Below are 24,012 nucleotides of genomic sequence, written 5' to 3'. Positions count from 1 at the left end.
CAAGCATCATACCAGTAATTATAAACAACACTACCTTGATAATACAATGTGTATACAATACGTTCCAATCATGTATTTGAATCAATTGTGAATATGGATTACCTAATGATTTCTAAAAAATTTATGTGGAACTTATTTGTTCTGCATCTTCAGATACGTATAATACACAGGAACGTGCGAACAACATCATGAAAATTTTCAGATTAAATTTTTTAGTACTTAAAAAAGGGAAAAAACCTTTATTTTGAAAGAAAATTGATCTTTTTTTAATTCCCGAGGGAGTAAAAAGGGTTTATTTTTAAGCAATTTCCTACACCTACGAGTTTTAAAATGACATTCACATGATTTAAAATCACACATAGCGATTTGTGTTCACATGATTTAAAATCCCACATCGAGATTTTTGTTCACCTGATTTAAAAATCACACATTGCGATTCGTCTTTATGGATTTTAAGATAGCGCATTTTGTTTCGAATTTTCACATTATCACTTTTCGTATTTAAACAATTTTAAATTCAAACATTAAGATTTCTGTTCACGTGATATTAAAATCAAATATTGAGATTCTTATATGCGCAATTTTAAAACCAAACATCGATGTTGGTGTTACCGTAATTTAAAATTAAATATCGATATTCGTATTCGCGTGATTTAAAAATCAAAGATTGAGATTCATATTCTCACAATATAAATAAATAAAATCTCGCATCGTAATTCTTATTAAAATGTTGTTGTTGACATATGCCTGTTTCGGCAGAGGGGGTTCAATTGTTCCGGCTTTCCAGTGGCGCCATCTATGGCCAAGAATTCGACTTCTGCCACACCATACGTCACACCGGTTTATAGGGCGGACCCATTCATTCATCCACAGATCGTAATTTTGACCTGAATCAGAGAACGATCGATTTCCAATCCAGTACCCCAAGAGGTATTGATTTGTTATGGGAACATGAAGGACTTTTGCGACTCGACAGATTTAACATGCATCAGTCACTTTATAGCACGGGGAGTCTCGGCCGGCGGGGTTCGAACCCACGAATTCTCGGACATGGACCCAGCGCCCTATCGACCAGGTTATCCCGGCCCCTTATTAAAATTTGTATAACATTCTATGGATAAATGCTTTCCACATACACTTTTTTTCCCCTCAAATTTCAGGCATTTCTTTCAATTAAATTTACGTGTGTTTGCATATAACTTATTTTAGATTACTTTTTCAGCTTTTTTGGTTTATTGCCAAAATAATCCCTGTGGTTTGATGATGTTTTAATTTTTATAAAAATGAAAACATTTTTTTTTAAAAAATTCAAGTTTTTCAAACAAATTTCACCAAAAGGAAGTGGTAACGAAAGGATATAAAACTAGTTACAAGAGTTAATCAAATGCCTGCAGAAAGTTTTTTAATTCAGATTTTGTGTTCGCAGAGAGTTTTTCATTTTATCTAAGTCTATGCATCTACACCCGATATTCAGCCTTTCTTCATCCCATCTACTTTCACTAAAAAACAAAAAATGAATTTTCTCAAGACTATTTCCTACTGAAAATTAATTGTAAAAAAACTGTGACCTAAAACATTTGTTATCAATCTCAGAGCAACCTGTGACAGTCACTAGAGTAGCTTCACGAACCAGGCAAAAGATCAACAACCAAGGTGTTAATATCGATTTATATTTGGATACAAAAATTTTTAAATAACTGCTATCAAAAGCAAAATTTTAAAATTTAGACAAAATTATATATAATTAAGATTTTTCATGAAATTAAACATGATAAAATAATCTTGATTAACGTTATGAATTTATTAATTGAATTGTGAAATTAAGATCAAAGAAAATCCTGGTAATGTTTGTAGGGCTATGCAGATATTATAGTCAAAATAAACAATTAAAAACTGTAAAATAAGAATATGAAGCTAAAAAAAAAATACATATTTGTAAGTCGTAAATTAATTTTTGTAAAAATCTATTGCATTAAAAAAAATTATAAACATGCTTTACAGAATTCAATTTCAAAATAAAAGTTAAAATAATAAGATACACAAATTTGTAAAATAAAAAAAAATTGTAAAAATTTATATGTATTTAAACAAAAATCATAAATCTATTTACCCATCCATCGGAACAACAATAATAGCTCTAAGTTCATCAAAATCTCTCCAAAATAAAACTTTCCTAAAGCTTCCATCTAGATTACAAAGTTCAATTCTATTTCGTTTTGAATCAGTCCAATATAATTTCTTGCCTAACCAATCAACTGCTAAACCATCCGGAGAAATTGCTCCTATAGGCACTATGCTTCTATTTGATTTAGTATCATTGATTTGCCTACTTCGAATTTCTTCTAACCCAGCATCAGCCCAGAAGATAGTTCGATTTTCAAAGTAAAAATCAATAAAGTTAACATTAGCTAAATCTTTAATGAGTATGCGTGAGGAATTTTTTCTTCTGGCATCATAATCAAGTAATCTGATATCTTTTCTATTAGAAAAGATTAATTGAGTGTACAAACCTGAAAAAATATTGAATTTTCAAAATTATTTCAAGAAATTTGCAAAATGAAAACTATGTAGGATTTTGTAATATAATAAATATTTTCATATACACAAAATTTCCAATAGATTACTTTTTATTGATCTTATCAAATATATATCCCAGCGTCAACCCCCTATTTTTGATTATAGGATTCTGATATATTGGGTATATAAGTCCACTATTGAGTATGTAAGTCCACTATTGGGATTATAAGTCCACGGCTGAGAGAACATGAAAGTCTTCATCGTGTTAATTTTTTTTAAATATTCTTAAATAAGTCATCATAACTTTTTTTTTTATTCTTAATGTTTTTTTTTTTTTGAATGAAATTTAAAGTATTGGGTCTAAATAAAAAAAAAAACATTTATAAGTAAAGAAAATAGGATGAGAGAAAATGCATAATTTATCATTTATACATACTAAAAGTAATTTTTGAAAGGGAAATTAAATTGATACATAGTTATTCATACCTATTTATTTGCTTAAAATGTATTAATTCTTCATGAAAGTAAGAGAAACTTTTCTTTAAAATTCGTTTTTAAGAAATACTACGCTGGTCACAATCAAAAGTAAAAATGGGAAATAAAGTGCTTGTTCAAGTTATATACAGTACTTTTTGGTTTTTGCTGTTATCAGTGAAACTAATTTGCATTGTATTATGATTTTATGCATTTTTTAAATATTTTCAAATATTTGAAATATTTTCAAGCAAGTCTATAAACACAGATAATTTTACCACTGTAAATTGATATTTAAACATTAACAGCATTACTTTTCTTCAAAATGACACATGAATAAAAAAGGCAGTGTTTTTAAGGGATGGTGGCTTATTTTTACAAAAAGGGCACATTTATTTGGATCAAAGAGCAAGCAGGAACGCTCAAAGAGAAAGCTGAAAATATTATTCAACATTTTATTCTAAAAATCCCAAAAAACAAACAGTCTGAAGCAAAGAAACTTAGTTTAAATCAAAAAGCTAGGTTTTTTAAGAAAACAAAATCATGTTTTTTTTCAACCCTGACTGTAAGTAATTTTCCTCTAGAGCTCAGATGATTTAGGCTTATAATTAGGCTTAGCTAAGTATTGCATTATAGAATTTTTTTTAACCTCTGTTAACTTTAGTAAAAGCATAATGATATATTTCAGAATTAAATTAATTATTAAAAATATAATTTACTGATATGTTTAGAATCCTGAATTGCAATTACAGTACATTCTTTTTTAATCTTATATTCTAAACATAAATAAAATTGATGATAGATAATGAATAAAAAATATGACTAATAATCGAAAAATGACTCAATTAGTACTGAGATAACATTAATAAGGCAAATTTGCATGCATATTGTAAAATATTGCAATTAAAATACATTAAAGTACAATTTTTATAAAAAAAAAAGTGTAAAAATCAACTCTTCAAAATTTACTGAATTATGAAAAAAATTAATATTAAAATAAAAATATTACTGCTATAATATTAGAGGCATCAAAACATTTTCATTTAATGATCAGATTATTTTTTACGTTATTAAAATCCCTAGAACAAAATATGTATATATTAATTTTAAAAAAATTTATTTTTCAATAACAAATGTGTAAAATCATTGCAAACTAATGCGAATAATGGCATTTTTTTCACACACTAAATTTTTAAATTAAGAAACCATGACTAATTATTAAAACAAAAATTGATAATAGCATGCATAATTTCTTTGCAATTTAAATATAAACTGTTTTGCAAGGAAGTGGATATAAATAGATCTGCTGGGGCAAGAACATCAGTAATATGGATTTGACACAATTATTTAACATAATTTTGATACCAAACGACACTACATCTTTAAATAAATAATGTTTACCTTTAAATATAATCAGGATATATTTACTCCAGTCTAGTTTTAAAAACAAAATTTATATGTTTTATGTAACTATGCACTAACTTAAGAAATTACCCCACTTAACCTCTCTTGCCAATTTAGTTTTATTTCATAAGCTAAAATTAATCCTTTAGAGGCACCAAAAATTAATATTATGGTGATATATATAAATATTTGAATGCAGATACTTTTACTCATACAAATGACAAGCATACACTAATACATGCACAGGCAACACTGATAAAAAATTGAAATGAAAATTTTTCAAATGATAAAATTTAAAATGAGAAAAATTTAGTAGATGTAAACAATGTTTCAATCTTAACTCAGTGATCCTTAAAAAATATTCAAGCAAAAAAAAATTCTGTGAAACATTGGTTTGCTTTGTTATAGTGAAATCATTTTAATATGTAAATAAATGTACCAAATAAATAAAATGTCCCATTGTTACTCATCCGAGACTAGTAATAATTAAAGCAATATTTTAAGGTCACGAATGAATTTCGTTACTTAAGAGAAATAACATTGTGCCAATTTCTCTCTTTCATCAAGGTAAATGAATCTCTCCTTTTAAGTTACCCTTTCCAGTAAATTTTGCAACTTTCGCTTGCATTAATCTTTATTTTCTCTTATAATGCAGCAAGATGTTTAATATAAAGAAGCAAGTACGCCTGATGCAATATACTAATTAGTTTAATTAGTAAATTATTCAAAACCTGTTCCCTGGTGAAACGGAAATGAGTAAAATTGATGATTTTTAAAATAATTTAAGTCTGTTCAGTTAAAGTATTAGAGCTCTGATAGCGATATATAAAATTAAAGAGATTTCAATTAAAACGTGCGAAAAAATTACATACCACTGCAATAGATTAAAAATAGAGACAATAATATGAAATTTAAGAAAAACATCTGTAAAATAAAAATTCAAATGTACATAATTTAAAAATTTATATTTAATTAGTAATTAAAAACATATAACAAACAAAAACAACAACAAAAAACATTGACTTTCAATTTCGCGGATCTTATTACTATTGTTTGGTTTGAAGTCTTTGGCTATCTATTTCTGTGCAGCAAACTATTCTTTAAACAGTAATTTACAGCTTAATTTTATCTTAACTTTCGCAACGCTCGAATGCGCCATCTAGGGAGAAGATCGTTTCTATGTCTCCATCCTCGCCCCTTCCCTCTCCTCCTTTTAAACTTTTTTAATATTTTTTATTTTATAACCGTCGTTGAACAGCAGACACAATTTTTTGGGTCTACGACTACTAATAATCGACTCAGTAGTCTAGTGATTTTGAACCCAATCCAGAAGAAAAAGGAACTCCTGAACCAAGCATTGGGAGAAATTTGCCTTCGTGGAAGACTTTTTGATGGAGCTAACCAGCATTTGCGTTACATGACAAGTAAACCATGAAACTCTCCCACGTTTAACCTGACGGTAAGGGGACTCTAACCCATGATCCGTCTACCACTGAGGATATTTTACGTCAGCACTGGGGTCTGTGCAAACCGGATGCGGAATTCACGGAATTCATATCGACTAACCATCAGTGGGATCGAACCCGAGCCACGTCATTAGAAAGAAAACGATCTATCCTCTGAGACATCACTGCTCCCGTTTCTTAATATTATTCATTTTAAAATTTTCACGATGTTTTCTTTTAAAAACAGTGGCGTAACTAGCCCATTTGCGCTCTCTTGAAGTAATATGAATTTGCTCCCTTATTTAAATCTGCTCTCTAATTTTCCTTATGAAGCCGTAATGAAAATATTACTATTTAAAACCTTTTCAGCTAATCGTGTCGGAAAAAATTTAAAAAAAAGGACTAGTTTTGCAATTAATTATAACTTATTAAAACGCTGACTTATAAAATAAACTATCAAATATATTTTAAAGTGCCGACCGGCCTGTGTAAGGGTTAGGGAACTGTCCTTGCATTAGAAAGGTTCTGAGTTCGAATACCGGGCAAGGCATGAATGTTCTTTCCTTCTCTGTACTATCTGTCCTTACTGTGGAAACAGCGTTGGCTCACCTAACACGGTACCCCTGAAAGAGTGGCCAGCAAATCTGCCCTCAGATGCCCAAGTGGGTCCTTTTAAAAGGTGGGCACTGGACATAAAATATATATATATATATATATATTAAAGTGTATAAGATTTTAGTTAAACATATCTGATGCAAAATATCAGTTATTGCCGCTATTTATATGTTTTTAGTATTATTCTCACATGAATGGTCAATATTAGAATCTATGTATTTAGAGTTTTAATTTAATATTCAAGTGAGAACGGAAAACAAGCACTTATTACCTACATCAAGCGAATCAGTATTGAGAATTATCATAGCATAGGTGCCATTAAAAAAAATTTATAGTTAACTTGACTATAGTCAAATAAATTAAATTAAACTCGAAATGACCCAAACAATTACCTATGTTGCCATTTAATTTCTTCAAACAAATAAACTGGTTTTGATTATTTTAATTTCACATTTACGATTATTGACTTTGGATATGGTTTGAGAAATTTTGATAACTTCGTTGCTTTTCTCCTCGCTTAAACATTTGTTTGCGATCCATGAAATAATTTTTTTATTTCATTTCTTACAAAAGATTATTCAGTATATATACAGCGAGGGAAGTCAAAAAGGAGCGCTTTAAAAACTGTCATGTACTAAGATGCAATCTTAATAGTTCGAGAATTTAACTTTAAATATGTGAACAATTAAGTGCGAGCCGTGGTGGCTCAGGGAATAGAGCACTCCCCTCTCACTGAGGTCACCAAGGTTCGAATCTCAGCAATGACTGGTAGATACGAATTCTGCTCCCGGCTCACACCGACCACAGTGCTGATGCAAAATACCCTCAGTGGTTGACGGATCATGGGTTAGAGCTCTCTTTCCTCCAGTCTAATAAATTTTAGAGAGAGAGAGAGTTATCATGGAATGTCTGATTCCAAGGGAGTGTTCATGGTGCGGTATTGAACGTTCAGGGAACCAAACTTTCCTAGTTTCACCTTCCAGCCGGGTATCTTCATTCCATTCCCGGTAGCTCATGGTAGGGCCCCTGCCCGGGATTCGAACCCAGAACCTTTCTGATGCAAGGACTGTTCCCTGCCCCCTACACAGATCGGGCGGACTTTTTAAATACAAAAATATCCTTTAAGATAAATCATAAACATACAAATTTAAAGATTCCAGTGTAGGAATAAATATGGTTAGCAGTGTCCTTATATGGATCTCACTCTGCAATGGGATTGAATGGGAAATTTTTTTGACTAATTAATATTCTTTCAATTTTGGAAATTTTTATATTTAGATTTTTCAGTGGTTTACTTATCCATCTGACATACAAAAAATTTGCTATCTCATAATCAAAAACAGGGGGTCGTCTTATACAAAGGGATATAAGAGAGGTAATGTAGAAATATTAAGAATTCTTTTTAATTTAAGAAAGTCGGAAGAATTTTATGTCTGAATAATTGAGAGGCTTAAACATATAAAAAGTCACAGTCAAAATTTAAACAAAATTTTATTAAAACTGAGATAAAAATTTAACAGCAACAAAATCCAGATTAAAAGCTAATTCCAATTGTTGATGGTAATATTTACAAATACATAAATGATTGGAATCAGCACAATAATCATAAAAGCTAGTTTCAATTTTAAAATGCATTTCGATTAATAATTAACTATTAGTCAAATTCCAAATCATTATTTTTTTAAATAATAATATTCCTTTTGACATACTACACTCCAAAAAAATATACATCGAAATATAACTTAAAAGTTTATATACTAAACATCTAATGCAAATATTTTCAAAGCAGAAAATCTACTAATTAATCAACTAAAAGCAAATAAATTAAGAATAAAAAATAGATGGTATAACTTGTATTTTTATTATGATCAATATAAACAAATGTTAATGTTCATTAAAATATTATAATTAAATAAATATGTTGAATTGGTTATGTTATCTGCATATTTTCACAATAATAAAAATATGCAAATATCCATCAGTGAACAATGGGAGCAAATATTACAAAGAGAGGGGGGAAACCTCCAAATATTTGAACATGTAAGTAAAACATGCTTTTTTCTAATCTACAATCTTGAATGTAAATTCGCCTCGTCACTTTTCACATCCAACGACACACGAGGCTCATTACACTCAGGCATGGCAAATTTCAAGAGAAATAGGTTTTTTGCAACCCAAGTAGAAGAAACTTTTTAAAAAAGAAATATCAAATATTAAAACAGTTTCTTAAACATTTTATAATTGTGATCTAGTTAAAATAAAACTATTAATTTTCAAGCTATTTAATATTTCATTATTAAATAAGTGGAAACTTCAAAACAACATTTTGAAAAAATAATTGTAATGACTTTCTTAAGAAATAAAAATAACAGAAATTTTAAATTTTTTTGTAAATTAGTATAGTAAAATCTAATTTTATAATTATATAAAGAACTGTCAAAATGACATAATCAAATTTTATTACTACGACTAAATTAACAAATTACTTACTAAACATATACACTACTAAAAACGCAAAATATTGAATATAGAGTCGCAAATCAATTACAATTAAGTATGAATATCTAAATTGTATGATACATATATTTTTAAAAGTTTTGTATGAAAATATATAAATATTTTTTTAAAAGTAGGAGTGAAAAACTTATAATATTCTGGTACTATATTAATTTTTTTAAGCTTAAACTGTTATAATACTTCTAAACATTTGTATTGGTTACTTTTAGTTTCTTCTACTTTGACCAGCTTCTTTTGCTTTTTTCTAGTCTCTTCTAATGTTTTGGAAGAAATACGTTTCTTCCAAACTAAATGCTAACCCTGATTACATTGAAATTTTTTTATCGTTTTTGTGTAAATTAAAAAAAAAGAAGTAAAGAATTAATAATATCTGTATGATTTTGAAGTTAAGTTGAAACAATAAATAAATAATAATAACAACCAAAAAATATCATTACTAAAACTTTTAATGTATACATATTTTTCATCTATTTTACATTTGTTTTATTAAAAAAGCAAAAGCATGAATTTTGCAAAGCACTAAAACAGTAGGAGCTATATTTTATTGGAGTTGCAAAAGGAAGTTAAAGAAAAGTCATACATATTTGAATTATTCAAAAATAAAAAATATATACCATAAAAGAACGGTAATCTAATTTACTTAACACAGAGATGGATCTTTAGACATATTTGGTATAAGTAAGTGAATAGAAAAGCAGACATTGTTCAGCACAAATAATTTAAAGCTGATTTGCCAATTGTAAGTAACAGTCATTGACATGCCACTGTCCTTTGCAAAGAAGTTTTATCAGTTGTAAATTCCATCCTGAATACAATAACAACTCATAAATACAAAATCAAATAAAGAATTTAGTAGCACTAATAAGGCACATCAATACAACAAATTTTAAAAAATAGAAATACTGTCTTGTGCTCCAATGACATTATTTACAAACTACTTTTTGTAGCATTTAAGACACATTCCAATCACTATAGCTGCTTTATAATATTTTGAATCATTGAATTTTAACTTGAACCTTCAAATGACAAATATATAGAATAAGTACAATCCTTCAAGTTATCATACTTATGTATTGTTAAATAGGAACTAAAAAATAAATGCAAATTCTAATTTCCTGATGATTTAAAATGTATGAGTGATATGAAATAAATGAACACAATATAAAATTTATTTAACCCTACAAAGCACACAATATTCTTTTACGCCTTTTCATTTTTAACTTCTAATGGAATCCTTTGTAGCTATGTTTCCATTATAGCTACAAAGATATTGATTTTTTTCATAAACAATAAAAATTAAATGAGCATTAATGATAAATAATGCCCAGATATGATATGAACAAGCATATATCCTATAGATGGTATGATATTTACTATGTTTTTTTTAATAGCATTATTTAACTATTTAATCAAAATTCAGGCTCTAAAAATAAAATAGATAAAAATTGAACATAGCATTAGTTTTATGCAACTGATAATGAATGTACAATTAAACTTGAATTTTAAGCTTAAAAAATAGAAGAAAAAAATTGAATGACATAATTATTTTAAATAGTAGAGATAAATAAAAAAGGTTAACTTTATTATCAAAAATAATTTTAAGTAAATAAAAGATGCAACACAGTGCATTGTAGAGTTGAATAAAAACAACATGATTTAAAATAAAAATCATTTAAAATCCACCTAGAAAAAAAAAACTTCCATACATACTACTATACACATGGCACTTTATATCAAAGGAACTTACTAGTTTTAGGATGGGAATTGTAAAAGAGAAAATCAACTTTAGTAACACTATTCTATTACATTACCTGAGATGAATAGGACATATGACTGTATAGTTACTAATAACTAAAACTGTAAATAATTCAAAGTCAAATATATAAATTTAACTATGTATGGAACAAAGTATTATTTATAATTATCTTTAAATTATTCTTTGCTAGCTAACTTTAATATAACAAATGGTATATTTAAGAAACATCATATTTCTGAACACCCTTAACTTGAATTACATTTTTATCTTGTTAAAAAAAAATCCCATTAATTGCACACCTTTAAAAATTCGACAAGTACTTTCTATTTACAGACAATTTTAAAAGTGACTCACAGAAACAAGCACTGAATTTAAAGGGAAACTAAGAAAAAACAATTATAAAAAAACACTAAAATGTAAAAATTAATATGACCGTCTAAGGTTTATCTACATTATAATAAAATAATATATAAAGCAAATCATTAATAAATTCCTGTTAATATTTTTATAAAAGCATTTTTTAAAAATTGCAGTCATAAATATTAGTTGTAATGAAATTAAAATCAACTTCCAGAACACTACTGGAGTAAAGTACCCTTCCCATCACAAGAGATCAATGACAATTAAATGCTCATACTAAATACATTTTAAGAAACTCGTGCAAAATTCTAAATTTCAGAATTACTTCCTTCAAAATTTTGAAAATTCAACACATATCAGTTATATAAAAACAAACACAAATATTAAAAAAAAAATATCAAAACTACAATATTGTAATAATTTAAAAAAAATCACAGGGTCTGAACAATTATTTCTTTTACTTCACCTTATAACTTAAATTGGAAATATCATTGCATTGAATAAAAAATTTTTAATTTTAGCAAAACACACTCTAATTGAAACAGTATGTGCAAATATGAATAGATAAAAAAAAAAAAAAAAACAAGCAACATCACTTGCACAGTGACACAAGTTCACATAATAAAGCAAATTTAACCTAATAGAATCATTAGAAAATGAATTAAAAATTTTTGGAAATAATTACTGCTAATAACATATTAACAAATACTTAAAAGAATATTATTTTAAAACCACAGATCAAAATTAGCACTCCTTAAGTTAGAAAAATGATTGTCATTTTTTCAAACAATAGCTATAACGAGAATAATTTTAAACATTCAAAAATTTCATGAGTTATAATTTCAAAAATGGACTGTCTTTTATAATTACATTACAACTTTAATAACTCTTAACTTAGCTCATCAAAATGTTTATTTTCATCTCAAAATTATTTTTAATCAGTTTCTTTGTTTTACAAAATTGCAATCAATAAAAGCATTTTACTTTTCTCCTCATTTAAAACTTCAATTATCAAGAATTTTAAACATAGAGCTTGTTATGTATACTATGGTTTAATAAGAAAATATTTTGTAACTACACTGTAGTAAATATGATAAATATATACTTAAAATATCTCCAATAAACCATGTATTACATAAAGGCATATTTTTTCCCCAGGAAATCTAACACAAAAATAACTTTTTACTTAATATCTATAAAGTGGGGAGAGAAAGCTTAAAAAATTATATCGAAAAAATTACATCAAAATAAAATAATTTAGACAAAACCTTGAAGAATAATTTGAGAAAATTTTTCTCAGATAAAAGAAATTTTAGTTGGACTAAAATATAATGATAAAAAAGTTTAAAAAGTCCTAAGATAAAATTTAAAAAATTTATATTAAATAAAAGTACATATTTTCATTTTTTTTAAAAATAGATCATACAGTAAATAAAAACAAGCATACTTCAACTTATACTTGAGTAAAATATTAATAAGAGTTTATTGTTTTCTTTTTCTTCATAAGAATAATATATTATTTTGAAATAGTGTTAAAGGATTTCTGTTAAGAGAATTTTTTTTGAGAATAACTTATTGTCTTTAAGTATTGTTTTACAATTGCTACAGTTCATAAAAAGTAAGAATTATGCATTTTAAGAACTATAAAATAAAGTTAATCAAATATCCCAATATAAATGGGTAAACTATTATGAAACCTAGAAAAATAAACGCTACAATAGTTTGTATATCTTTCGGTAGAAAAGTTTGTATATTTTAATGAAAAGAAAGAAGAAAAAAAACTACAGCGTGATTCATAGTACACTCCCTATTTTTAGAAAGCTTCATACTCTGTAAAAAATAGAGCAGAAATGAACAGAACCATTCTGTTATATCTGAGTTTTTTTTAAAAAATATATCTCATAAACATCCACTATGCAAAATGTACATAGCATTCTAAATTAGAGAATAGAATTATGAATTGACTGAATTCAGGGATAACCAAAAGTTTTTGAATCCAATACTTATGTAAAAAGTATAACCGGATAAAATATTATGATTGTAAAATAAGTGTTTTAATATAATAGCACAAAAACGTGTATCTAAAATATATAGCTGCACAAAAGAGCAACTAAAAAACATTTACTATTTCAGAGCTCTGAATGATATAAATACAAATAATTTGTACATTAATTTGTAGTATAATTATCACAAATTATAGCTCCTTATCATTAGCAAAAATATTAGCAGAAAAGCTTTTCGAAAATTTTGTTGATGAAGAAATGTTATCATAGAATCGATATTAAATTACATAATTTACAACTATACGTAAAGCTACCATAAAATTTATTTTTCAGAACAAACTGGGGAAGACTAAACATTATATGAATATATCTATGTTATTAAAAATATACCTTACATATATACATATTTACAAAATACAAAGATAACTATATACAACAGCAACAAGTTTTACAAACATTCTAAATTTTGCACAGCAATAAGATAATTATTTTAATATATCTTTTTAAAATAATTATTTTAATCTATTATCTGATGTTCACTCTCTAAACACAGAAATAATTTAATTCTTTATGAAAATGTAACTTCACATCAGATAAAGGTTTTATTTTTTTTCATGTAGGAAATAATAATTATGCTATAAAATTTGTTTATAGATATAACAAGTGCTGAAATCAACAAGAACTAAAGAGTTTTTGGCAAATTCGAATTCTACAATTCTAATATATTATTGCAAATGTACAAATAAAATACAGGACATTGAAAAGTTTAACTTAAGTAGCCAGATAGCTTCAAGATGTAGGCACAGGAGATGGCGGTGGAGCCATAAGCTCAAGATTTTCGTGATTTTCATCTGATAGATACGGACTTCCAGGAGTAGGTGGTGGTGGTATAAAAGGATCAGAATCATAAGAAAGCTCCATTCCTGAACCATAAAAGGACGAAGCATAAGCTTCACTTTCATCGCAAACATCCGTACTACAAGGAGTGGGTGGTGGAGGATGGTTAATGTATGAACGATTGTTTTGATGATAATATCTATAAGGTGGTCCAGTATAGCAGAAACCACGATCACAAACAGTAACAGGACTGGGAGGGGGATTAATTAATTCAGTGCGATAAGTCCTGTTTGAAGAGCTCGATGAAGCTCCTGTTACATGGTTACGGTCATAAACACTGCTACGACTCAAAGCTCTTGAAGGTCCCAGACCAGACATGGAGTAACTAGAGCTATGAAATGAAGAAACAGCCACACCTCCTCGCTGATTGCTCACATTCATAGAGCTGAGTGTTCCATTGCACATTGCCGAAGGTAGCATCTCATTCCTCAATTCTGCATCAATTACATTTTCTTTCTTTAGACAAATTTTCCATCGTTTGGCAGCAAAAGCTAGGAAAATTATTAATATAAATATAGTAACAAATGCCGACACACTCCATATAAATCGAGAGTTTGACTCTGCTGTGCGGGGTTTAGGCAAAGTGTCGCAGGTGGAGTGGCTTTCATCATAGCCATCTATACAATCTCTTTTAGAATCACAAACTTGAGTGACACTCAAACATTCTCTTGAAGTGGGACACAGGAACTCATTCTTTTGGCAGCACTCTTCATCAGAGTAATCTTTACAATGTGGAACACCGTCACATTTTAGTATTCCTTCAACACAGTCACCGTTATGACATCTAAATTGCCCTGGTTTGCAAACTTCACAGTTATTCTCATCTGACCTATCACTGCAGTCAGATCTGCCATCACAGAGCCATTTCTTTGGTATGCAAGTCACTCCAGTAAGGCAACGGAACTTATCAGGAGGGCAAATGGGTATATCAATGCAAGAAGTACCATCTGTTGATAAAACTAAATCCACTGGGCAAGAGCAACGTTTTTTATTATTCTCTGTAATAAGACATATATGAGAACAGCCCCCATTCTTAGTGAAACAAGCATGATTAGAATAGCGGTCAGGGTCAATATAATTAACACCTAATAAGTTAACTAAATTTGGTATGCGTCTTTGTACTCTTTGTCTGTCACCACCACTATCTTTATCAGCCATTTCAATGATTTGTTGATCATTATCAATCCAAAACATGTGTTTTCCAAGAATCGTCAAAGAAACAGGATGCAATACAGGATCAGAGACAAGTACTTTTCTGTAATTAAAAAGTTGTAAAAATAAGTTTAGTTATGAAAAGTAACTATTCTTTTATATAATATAGAGTTATTACAATGTGATATTGTAACTCCAACTTTTTTCCTTTGCTATTTAAGTTTGCAACAAAACCATTTAGAAGAACTATTTATTTTCACTTGAAATTTAAGAAAAAACAATAGATATTCCATAAATACAACTGCCAATAATTTAGACAGTATACAATTCCACCCATTGCTGTTGATGAAAAAATATGATTTTTTTAAAAAAATATATGTAACATTTGAAAAATACACACATTCATAGAACAGATGGATAGAATGTTGAGTTTACAGACAAGAATATTATGCACAGCTTACTGATGACATCTAAGTCAAACAATATTATAAACACCAAGTTTTATGAAACAAAGAAAAAAATCCTTGGGGCTATGGCAATTATGTTTATTTGAAGAAGGTAACCACCAACTTCATCAAAAGAGATGCCATTAGTAGGAAATTCCTATTTCCTGATACTAAAGACAATTTCAAAGCAAACTCAAAAGATATTTATTTTTAAATACAAACACTGGGAAACAAAGGTCTTAATGAAACTTATTTAGATAAAATAAACCTAAATTTATCTTTTCATGGAATTAAGAAACTAAATTGATGCTACTTTAAAAATATAATTTTAGAAAGTTTGGAAGTCTAAAATTTAAACATCATACTAGTATGTGAGTAGAAAAAGAACTACCTCTCAACTAAAATCATGAAAAATAAATAAATAAGCATGTGAAACTATTTTGCGCAAACATTAAAAAAAAATTAACTTACTTATATATGCATTTAAAGTTACATTAAAGTTTTTTTTTACCATATGTGTACATTAACAGTCCAACAAACTGTTAAATTTTATGCATAAGTCATGATCAATAATAATAAATTTTCAATACACAATTTCTTAAAAAGTCAAAATACCCACAAAAAGTTGGTGAAATCTCATGGCTGACTATAATATTTTTTTTTAGCTCTATGGCTAATATGTATACACACATATAAATATATACAGTGTTCAAGGATTACTGGGAAAAACTTCAAGACAAGGTAGGAGATATCAGAATTACATAGCAACCCATGATCGGAAAAATCATGAAAAAGTAGCATGACAGGTAAAAGAAAAAAAAGAGACACAAGACTGAGATCATTTGATATATTCATCGGGCAAATATATTATGTGTGCTGTGGTAGATAATATGTGAAAATGTCATCAAAGATGTAGAAAGTTTCCACTATTGCTAGCGACGCACGCGTTACTTCATCGGGCTATGGATTGCCCGTCTCGCTTAAATACACCTGCAACAGATTTTGCTGGAGATCCGCAGCAGCACAGATTATTCTTGCAGCCAGATCCATTTCAAAATCTACAGGTGTTGCGTATACAGCACTTTTTAGTGTACCCCAAAGAACACCTGCATAAATCAAGAAAGTGTAGTGGCCAGGGAACTGGTCCACTAATCTTGTGAACAACAACACCAAGTGGAGTACGAAGACAATTCCAACCATGGGTTGCTATGCAAATCTGAACTCGTGATGTCTCCCACACCCCCTTAGAGTGTGTCGAAATAATCATGGGACAACGTGTATATATACGTATTTCAGCTGAAATAAACTTTGATGAATGCAAAGTGGAAAACAAATCACATACCTATCAGTTCCAAATATTGTTGCTCTTTCAATTGTTTTCAATCCAGCATCTCCCCAATAAATAAAATTATCCAAAACGTCAACTGTTAGTGATACTGGAGAGTCTAATTCAGTGGAAAAAAGAATTTTTCTCATCTGGCCATCCATATTGGATCTTTCTATTAAAGGTGGATGTATCATGTTTACCCAAAATAGGAATCTATCCAAAAATAAGTAAATTAATAAAGTAATAAAAACATCATCAAAAGATAGGAAGCTCTTCTAAATAATTTAATTATTTAGAAAAGCTTTCTATTGTTGAAAAGATTTGTAGAAAGAGATTATGGATTTAATGTAAAATAAATTAAAGAAAAGTTCATAAAAAATCCTTACATAAATTAAAAAATAATCATATGGGCTAAAACTAAAACAATTTATTCATTTTCATATTAAATTATACAAATTTCTTACCCTTTTGTAGGGTGAACAGCCAAATAACGAGGTTTATCATCTTCATCTCCAATTACTGTGCCTATCGGAGTACCACTTAGAGTTGTGACGTTAATGGTATTGTGTTGAGAGCATGACCAAAATAGTGTCCGGGAGTATGAATTAACAGCAATGGCAAATGGATGAATATTATCAGTTGGATTGGCAACAACAATGCTAGCCTAAGAAAAGATAAATCATCGTTAGTAAAAAGTTAATATTTGTAATGATTTGATACTAGAAAAATCTATATTTATAGCACAATAACATCCCTTCAATCTCTTATTGATAGGAATAAAAATATTGTAATAAGTTAGGAATAAACAAGTTTTTTTTTTAAAGAAGAAAATCTTTGAAAAATTTAACTTGAAATTTAAGCCTTCTAGAGATATTAAAAGAAGACTATAACTATTGTTAATTTTTCTAAAAATGCAAAAATAAATAGTTATATAAAACCCAACAAATTAGGACATTAATACCATTTTATAAAATCTAAGTGATGTTGACACATGCAAATCTATAACACTGAGTCACATATTACTTGTTAAGAAATTATCATTACAAAATAATAATTGCGATAATTATTTAATACATGTGATAATAAATAATAAATGTGAGAATCATTTAATATTTAAACAAAACCTACTTTGGTTCCATTGACATGACTTTTCTTGACAGTCTTAGTTCTTCCATCAATCCAATAAACGAATCTCTCAACAGGATCATAATCTAAACCTTTGATGTTTTTCAAGTTGGGAATTGGAAAATTTATTTCTGGGGAATCCAATGTTTCTATGAGAAATCTATTTATACTGCTACGCTGGCTAAAGAGCATGAATGTTTTTGGATCTAAATAAAAACATACACAATAAAAATAATTCCTTTATATGAATTTTCTGGAGTATATTTGTTTGTAAACCAATACCAATCAACAAAATATTATCCTATTTACAAATTAGTTTAAATTCTTTTAAATTTAAAGACAAACTAAACTTCAAGACTGCTCTTTGAGCCTTTTAGTAAAAAATAAAAAATATTATTCTTTTTCTAATAATAAACAGTAAAGAATAACTAATCCAACTATATTCAGGGGTCTGTCCAGGGTAAATTCACTACTGTTTAGCAGTACCTTCACAAATTCAACTTTAGGGAAAATGGTAGTTTCACATAATACTTTTAAAAAAGCAAGTTCTCATGCAAACCCCATTTTCGTTGCAATCTATGGAAAAGGGCTTTTCTGTCAGCTGTCTTTTACGAAAAGGTCAGTTGGTGCAATGTTGTAAGCAGGGTTGGCAAGGTTTAGGACAGAATGGATTAATCCATGGTTTAAACCGTCCTGTCCAAAACTGTCTTAAACTGTCCAAAACCCTTTTACTCAAATTATGTCACAATTTTATCTGAACAATATATAAGAGGTAAAATAAACATAGAACTAATAACATATTGATAATTAAATCTACTACAGAATATTTGTTTTTAAAAGTATAATGTTTTATTAATATTGTTTGACTCTTCAATTTAAACATTAAACAAAGGAAGATTAATCAGTAATCAAGTTCAATTGGTCCTCTCATTCAATAGTACATAACTGAAGTTGGACTTTGCCATACAGGTTAAGCTATTAGGGACTAAGTGCTTGGTTAGTCATAAACAGGTTTATTTACCTATAGTACTATTCAAGAATACTGTTATTTCATTCATGTTCAATTCTTATAGCATAGTGGTGATACATCACCAGTGTCAGTAACTGAAACTGATGTTATGCTCTTTAAAACTGTTAATACATTTTTCAGTTATTTTGTATTTTCAATTTAAACTAATATATTTATATTTGAAAACAATTTTTTTAAAAAATGGATGTCTTTTCTATCATCCTGTGATGCAGAAATTATAACATTTTTTAAAAAAAATATTGTGAAAAATAAAAGGTTAATTTTTAAACAAATTTAGTATTTTTTTTTAAAAAAAAATCATTATTTTTTAATATTGCATTATTTATCCTTATGCAAAAATATTATTTATCAGTATTAAAAGCATATTTATATTTAAAGGATTAGGTATTCACTTTCGTTGTTCAATGAATTATGGAGGTTCAAAAATTATAAACCTTTTCCTATTATATTATTTTCTTTTGATAAGTTAAAGTAAATTGTATAAAAAATATCAAATATTTATTGATACATGTAATTATTATGTGTACAATGGTTACACCTATAGAATTTTTACCTTTTACCAAAGTTTAAGGTTTTGGACAGTTTTACTCAGTTTAGGACAGTTTTACCCAGTTTAAGACAGTAAAACCCACGTGTCCTGTCCAAAACCAGTTAAGGACGTCCAAAACCCCAACCCTGGTTGTAAGCATATATGGCAGTACTTTTACTTTCGTTACTTGTACCGCCGGTACAAGTAAAAAGTACGTACTTTTACTTGTACTTCGTTACTTTTTAAATTTAGTACTTTTACTTGTACTTTCGTTACTTTTTTAGGGAAAAAGTACAAGTATTTGTAACGGAAATGTCCAATGAAATCGTTACTTTTTTCTAAAACTCAGAAATCTTTCTAAAAAAAAATTTAAAAAAAAATTAAATTTAAAAAAAAATGCTTATGTTTTTTTAATTTATAAAATTAATGTGCAATATATAAGCATTCACAGCTAACTTCGTGAGTTTAAATACCTTGACCTCCCGTGGAGTGCTTATTCAGCGTGGTTAAGCGATGGTTAAGCACGTTCTGAGAAATTCTCGCAGCAGATTCAGTGACACCACTTTCGAAATGCAATTATTTTGCAAAATGAATAAAAAATATTAATTAGCAAGTTATTTTCATTCATTTTCGAGTTTTATGCATTTATTTAACAGATTTTAAATAAAAAATGTTGGATTTTGTTATTATGTTTTTCAATTTTCTTTTTGAACTCACTAAAAATACATTTTTGTCTTAATAAATTTTTTACTAAATACATTTTTACCTAGTGCATTTTTTACTGAAATTATGTTTATGCCCGACCTTGTCAAACAAAGCCCAGTCAAATTTCTAAGTTTAGATCTCTAAGTCTAATGTTCGGAAAATGATTTTCTCGCATGACTTCAGCATTAGCCATTGTTACAAATAAAACTGTAGACTGTTATATTTCAACTTATACTGCACATTCAATTATTTTTTACCAGCTCAAAGATCACAAAGCTATCTGAAACCCCGTGTTTGCTTTGTTTATGTTTGTGCTTTTAAAACGCGTTTCTATAGAGTTAAACAATTTTAAATCACTGGTAATTTAAATAAATAAAAATAATAAACTAAAAATTAAAATCAATAGATAAAATTTCTTTTTCGTGCAAATCCATAAAAAGTTTGAAATTAAAACTATATTTGATTTTAAAGTTATATTATACGATTATATTATAAAATTATATTATAATATTCTTTCGAATTTAAAAGTAAATTTAAATCCATAACTTTCAAAATTAAAAATAATTAAATAAATAACAACAATTTTGCAAAAACATTACAGAACATAAGAATATTATTCAATAAAATTTAGGTTACTTTAAATTTTCAATTTCCTAGAGATGTACTTTTAAATCGTTACTTTTTTTGTTTTGTACTTGTACTTTTACTTGTACTTTTTACTCGTTACTTTTTAAAATAAGAACTTTTTACTTTTTACTCGTTACATTTTTTAAAATTACTTGTACTTTTACTCGTTACTTTTTAAATGTAACGTTGCCATATATGGTTGTAAGCCTAAATGGTCGCTTACGCTGTTGATTTTTTAATATAATTTTCACAAATTATGTCTAAATTTTCACAAAATAGGTACCTCTAAAAAATCTTAGACCCCTGATATTATTTCTTTAAATACAATCCAAAGGAAATATAAAACAAGATATTGTAAATTGTTGTTTGTCCCTGTTTTAAATTAATTATAAAGAACGAAAAAAAAGATTGGTATATTAGAAGATTAGATATGGACTGCAATATCTGTTCATCAATTATTATTATTGTATTGTATTGCATAATTGCATTTTAACATTTGCTTCATAAACTCCCTAAAGATTTTTGTAAACAGCATAACTTGATTCTCTTTTTATAAAGAGCTCAGGCTTAAATGTTAAAGTCAGATTAATTTACCTTTGGTCTGAAACGATTCGGCAAGTTAAAATTTCAAAATAGTAATATGAAGAAAACTCTAAATACTTTTTTTAATAGTGAAAAAAGTGCGCTTATGATTGTAGTAAAAATTAATATTTTGATAACACTTCTATCCCATTAAAAATTTGAAGAAGAAAAATTGGTCACTCTATGCAGATAAAGTTTATTACTACAAACAGGTTTTCAGTTTGTTAAAGACTGAAAGACTGCACTTTCAATTTTCAGCACACTCAAAAATTTAACAATTAAGCATCAATGTTGAGAGATGAAAATAATTTAATAGCTATAAAGTAAAATATTGAAAACATACCTCTCAAGAAAATTTTTTTTTCTCTTTCAAATTTCAAATTAAAAATACTAAATCAATATAAATTTAAATTAATTTAGAATGCAATAATACTTAATGTGCAAAACTCACATGAACATGTTTTGTTATCAGAGTTCAGGCTGTAATGTGTGGGACAACCACAATGATTAGTGTAGATTTTCGACTGAATAGATGCAGGTACAGCAAGACACAAATGGGCACAGCCTCCATTATTTAATGCACATGGATTCCAACCTTTTAAGGGAAAAAAATATTTAAGATATATGTTTTGAAAATGAAACTTATTTTAATAACCAAGTAAAACCTTGAACTTTCAGCAGAAATACACATATAAATTTATATGAACACTTTACAAATCTTTCTGTTCATTCATCTTTATAATTTACATCAGTAGTTCCCAAACTTTTTAGTTCAAGTAACTTCATGACACCCATCTTTCTCAATTTGCTCGCAGTTAGTTTTAAAAGAATCAAAATCTTATTTCATTTTAATTGTGACTTTCTATAGTATCTTAGAGAATATAATTTATTTTCTTTTAAATTAAATTAATTTTGTGATACTTGCTATTATTGCAAAAATATATATGTAATAAACAAATAACAATAAAAAAAAGGAGTGAAATCTAACACAAAATTTAAGTTCATTGTCAGATTTACCACAAAAAGAGTAAGAGAACTTTGATCTGTTGCGACCATTTTTATTTGTAACTTATAATTTCAAAGAAATACGCAATGGTATTGATACTTTTTTATTTATTTATCACTATTTGTTGCATATAAATCTATTATTAAAAGCCTCATTTGTTCATGGTGTAACATTATGTTATGCTACTAGAGTTTTACTAAACTAAAAGTTAATTTGTAGCAGATTTGTTGCTATACGAAACTTATAATTAAAAAGCTTATATGAGAATCTTTAAAAATATAATGATGGATCAATTTATCCATACTCAGATTTACAACTGAAGAGAGGAATTCAGATTTTTCACACAACTTTGAAAGATCTGTATGGAACCACAAGGTTCCACAAAACCCAGTTTGAGAACACCTGACCAGGGCTCTAAAAATTTTGACATGCTTTGCCAGGTATAATAACTTATAAAATAATGCCAAAATAGAACTTTTATACGTCCAAACACCTTTTATAGAAGTTACATTTAACAACATATGAACAACAACACACATATGAATGCATCTAAGAAGAAGTGACTATTCAGTTAAAGAAACTTATTATCATACACTTCACTGGCCAAAAAGGCAGAACGAAAAAGCTAAAGAAAAAATGAATATTAAATAGGAATAAATTTTAAACAAGCTTAACGTACAAAAACGTACTCCACCAAGATGTAAAATTTCTTCAAAGATTTTAAACACATGTTAAGCTACAGTTAAGGGAAGGATATTATTCTTGCTACTTATACAACTATAATTAATGCATAACAATAAGGATGTAATCATAATCCAACATAGCACTTCTTTTAATTGGGTAAAGATTTAGTTCAATTTTTAATAACTTAATAAAAAAACATTGTTTTGAACTTTTAATTTTGTAAAGAAACTAAAAAATAAAAACACTTGCTTTAAAACATTGTTTACAAACAAAACAATAAATTAAAAATATATCTAATTTACCTGATTGCCTAGATGTGTGGTAGACTTGTATATCTAGAACATTATCAGGCATTATTTGAATAGTTGTCCTGTTGCCTCCATTAGTTTTATTAGCTCGTTGAATGCTCTTATTATTCCAATCAGTCCAATATATATAATCTGTATACTGAGTTAGACCATAGGGTTCATATATATCTTCACCAATAACTTGAACTCTATTATTGCCTAATAATTTCATATAGAGAAAAAAGAAGATAAAAATTTCCAAATCAAATGGTTAAAATAAAATTTAATTGCATTTTATAAAAGGAATACACATTTTTTTAATATTTCAAATGACATTTATTCTTTTATGCATTTATTAAAATATTTGAACTAAAAGCATTAAATGTACTACAATTCTTAATAGAAACCCATTTTCAATTACCTTGTCCTTTCATGGCAAGAGAAAAATAAAACTCTTTTCTTTAAAGTGACTGTTCAAGCTAATATTATTATTAAAAAAAATCAAAAATCAGAGTTGAACATAA

At 27.7% G+C, this 24,012-nt stretch overlaps 1 protein-coding gene across 1 annotated transcript in view; it reads right to left on the bottom strand.

The window, feature by feature from the left end:
• Nucleotides 1-24,012, bottom strand: part of arr (low-density lipoprotein receptor-related protein 6) — a 110,611-nt gene that overhangs the window by 60,208 nt on the left and 26,391 nt on the right. Inside the window, exons 13-19 of the mRNA XM_087160171.1 lie at nucleotides 23,504-23,707; nucleotides 21,963-22,106; nucleotides 18,042-18,244; nucleotides 17,378-17,577; nucleotides 16,929-17,126; nucleotides 13,886-15,243; nucleotides 2,111-2,510 (exon numbers count right to left, since the gene is read on the bottom strand). Coding sequence (XP_087016297.1) covers nucleotides 2,111-2,510; nucleotides 13,886-15,243; nucleotides 16,929-17,126; nucleotides 17,378-17,577; nucleotides 18,042-18,244; nucleotides 21,963-22,106; nucleotides 23,504-23,707 — 2,707 coding nt within the window. The remainder of the gene's footprint in view (nucleotides 1-2,110; nucleotides 2,511-13,885; nucleotides 15,244-16,928; nucleotides 17,127-17,377; nucleotides 17,578-18,041; nucleotides 18,245-21,962; nucleotides 22,107-23,503; nucleotides 23,708-24,012) is intronic.

Source organism: Parasteatoda tepidariorum, chromosome 3, assembly GCF_982258835.1.
Source record: "Parasteatoda tepidariorum strain Cologne lab strain chromosome 3, Ptep-v5.0, whole genome shotgun sequence".
NCBI classification, from domain to species: Eukaryota; Metazoa; Arthropoda; class Arachnida; order Araneae; family Theridiidae; genus Parasteatoda; species Parasteatoda tepidariorum.
The sequence above is the reverse complement of the archived record's forward strand: the minus strand, read 5'-3'. Positions and strand labels throughout refer to the sequence as shown.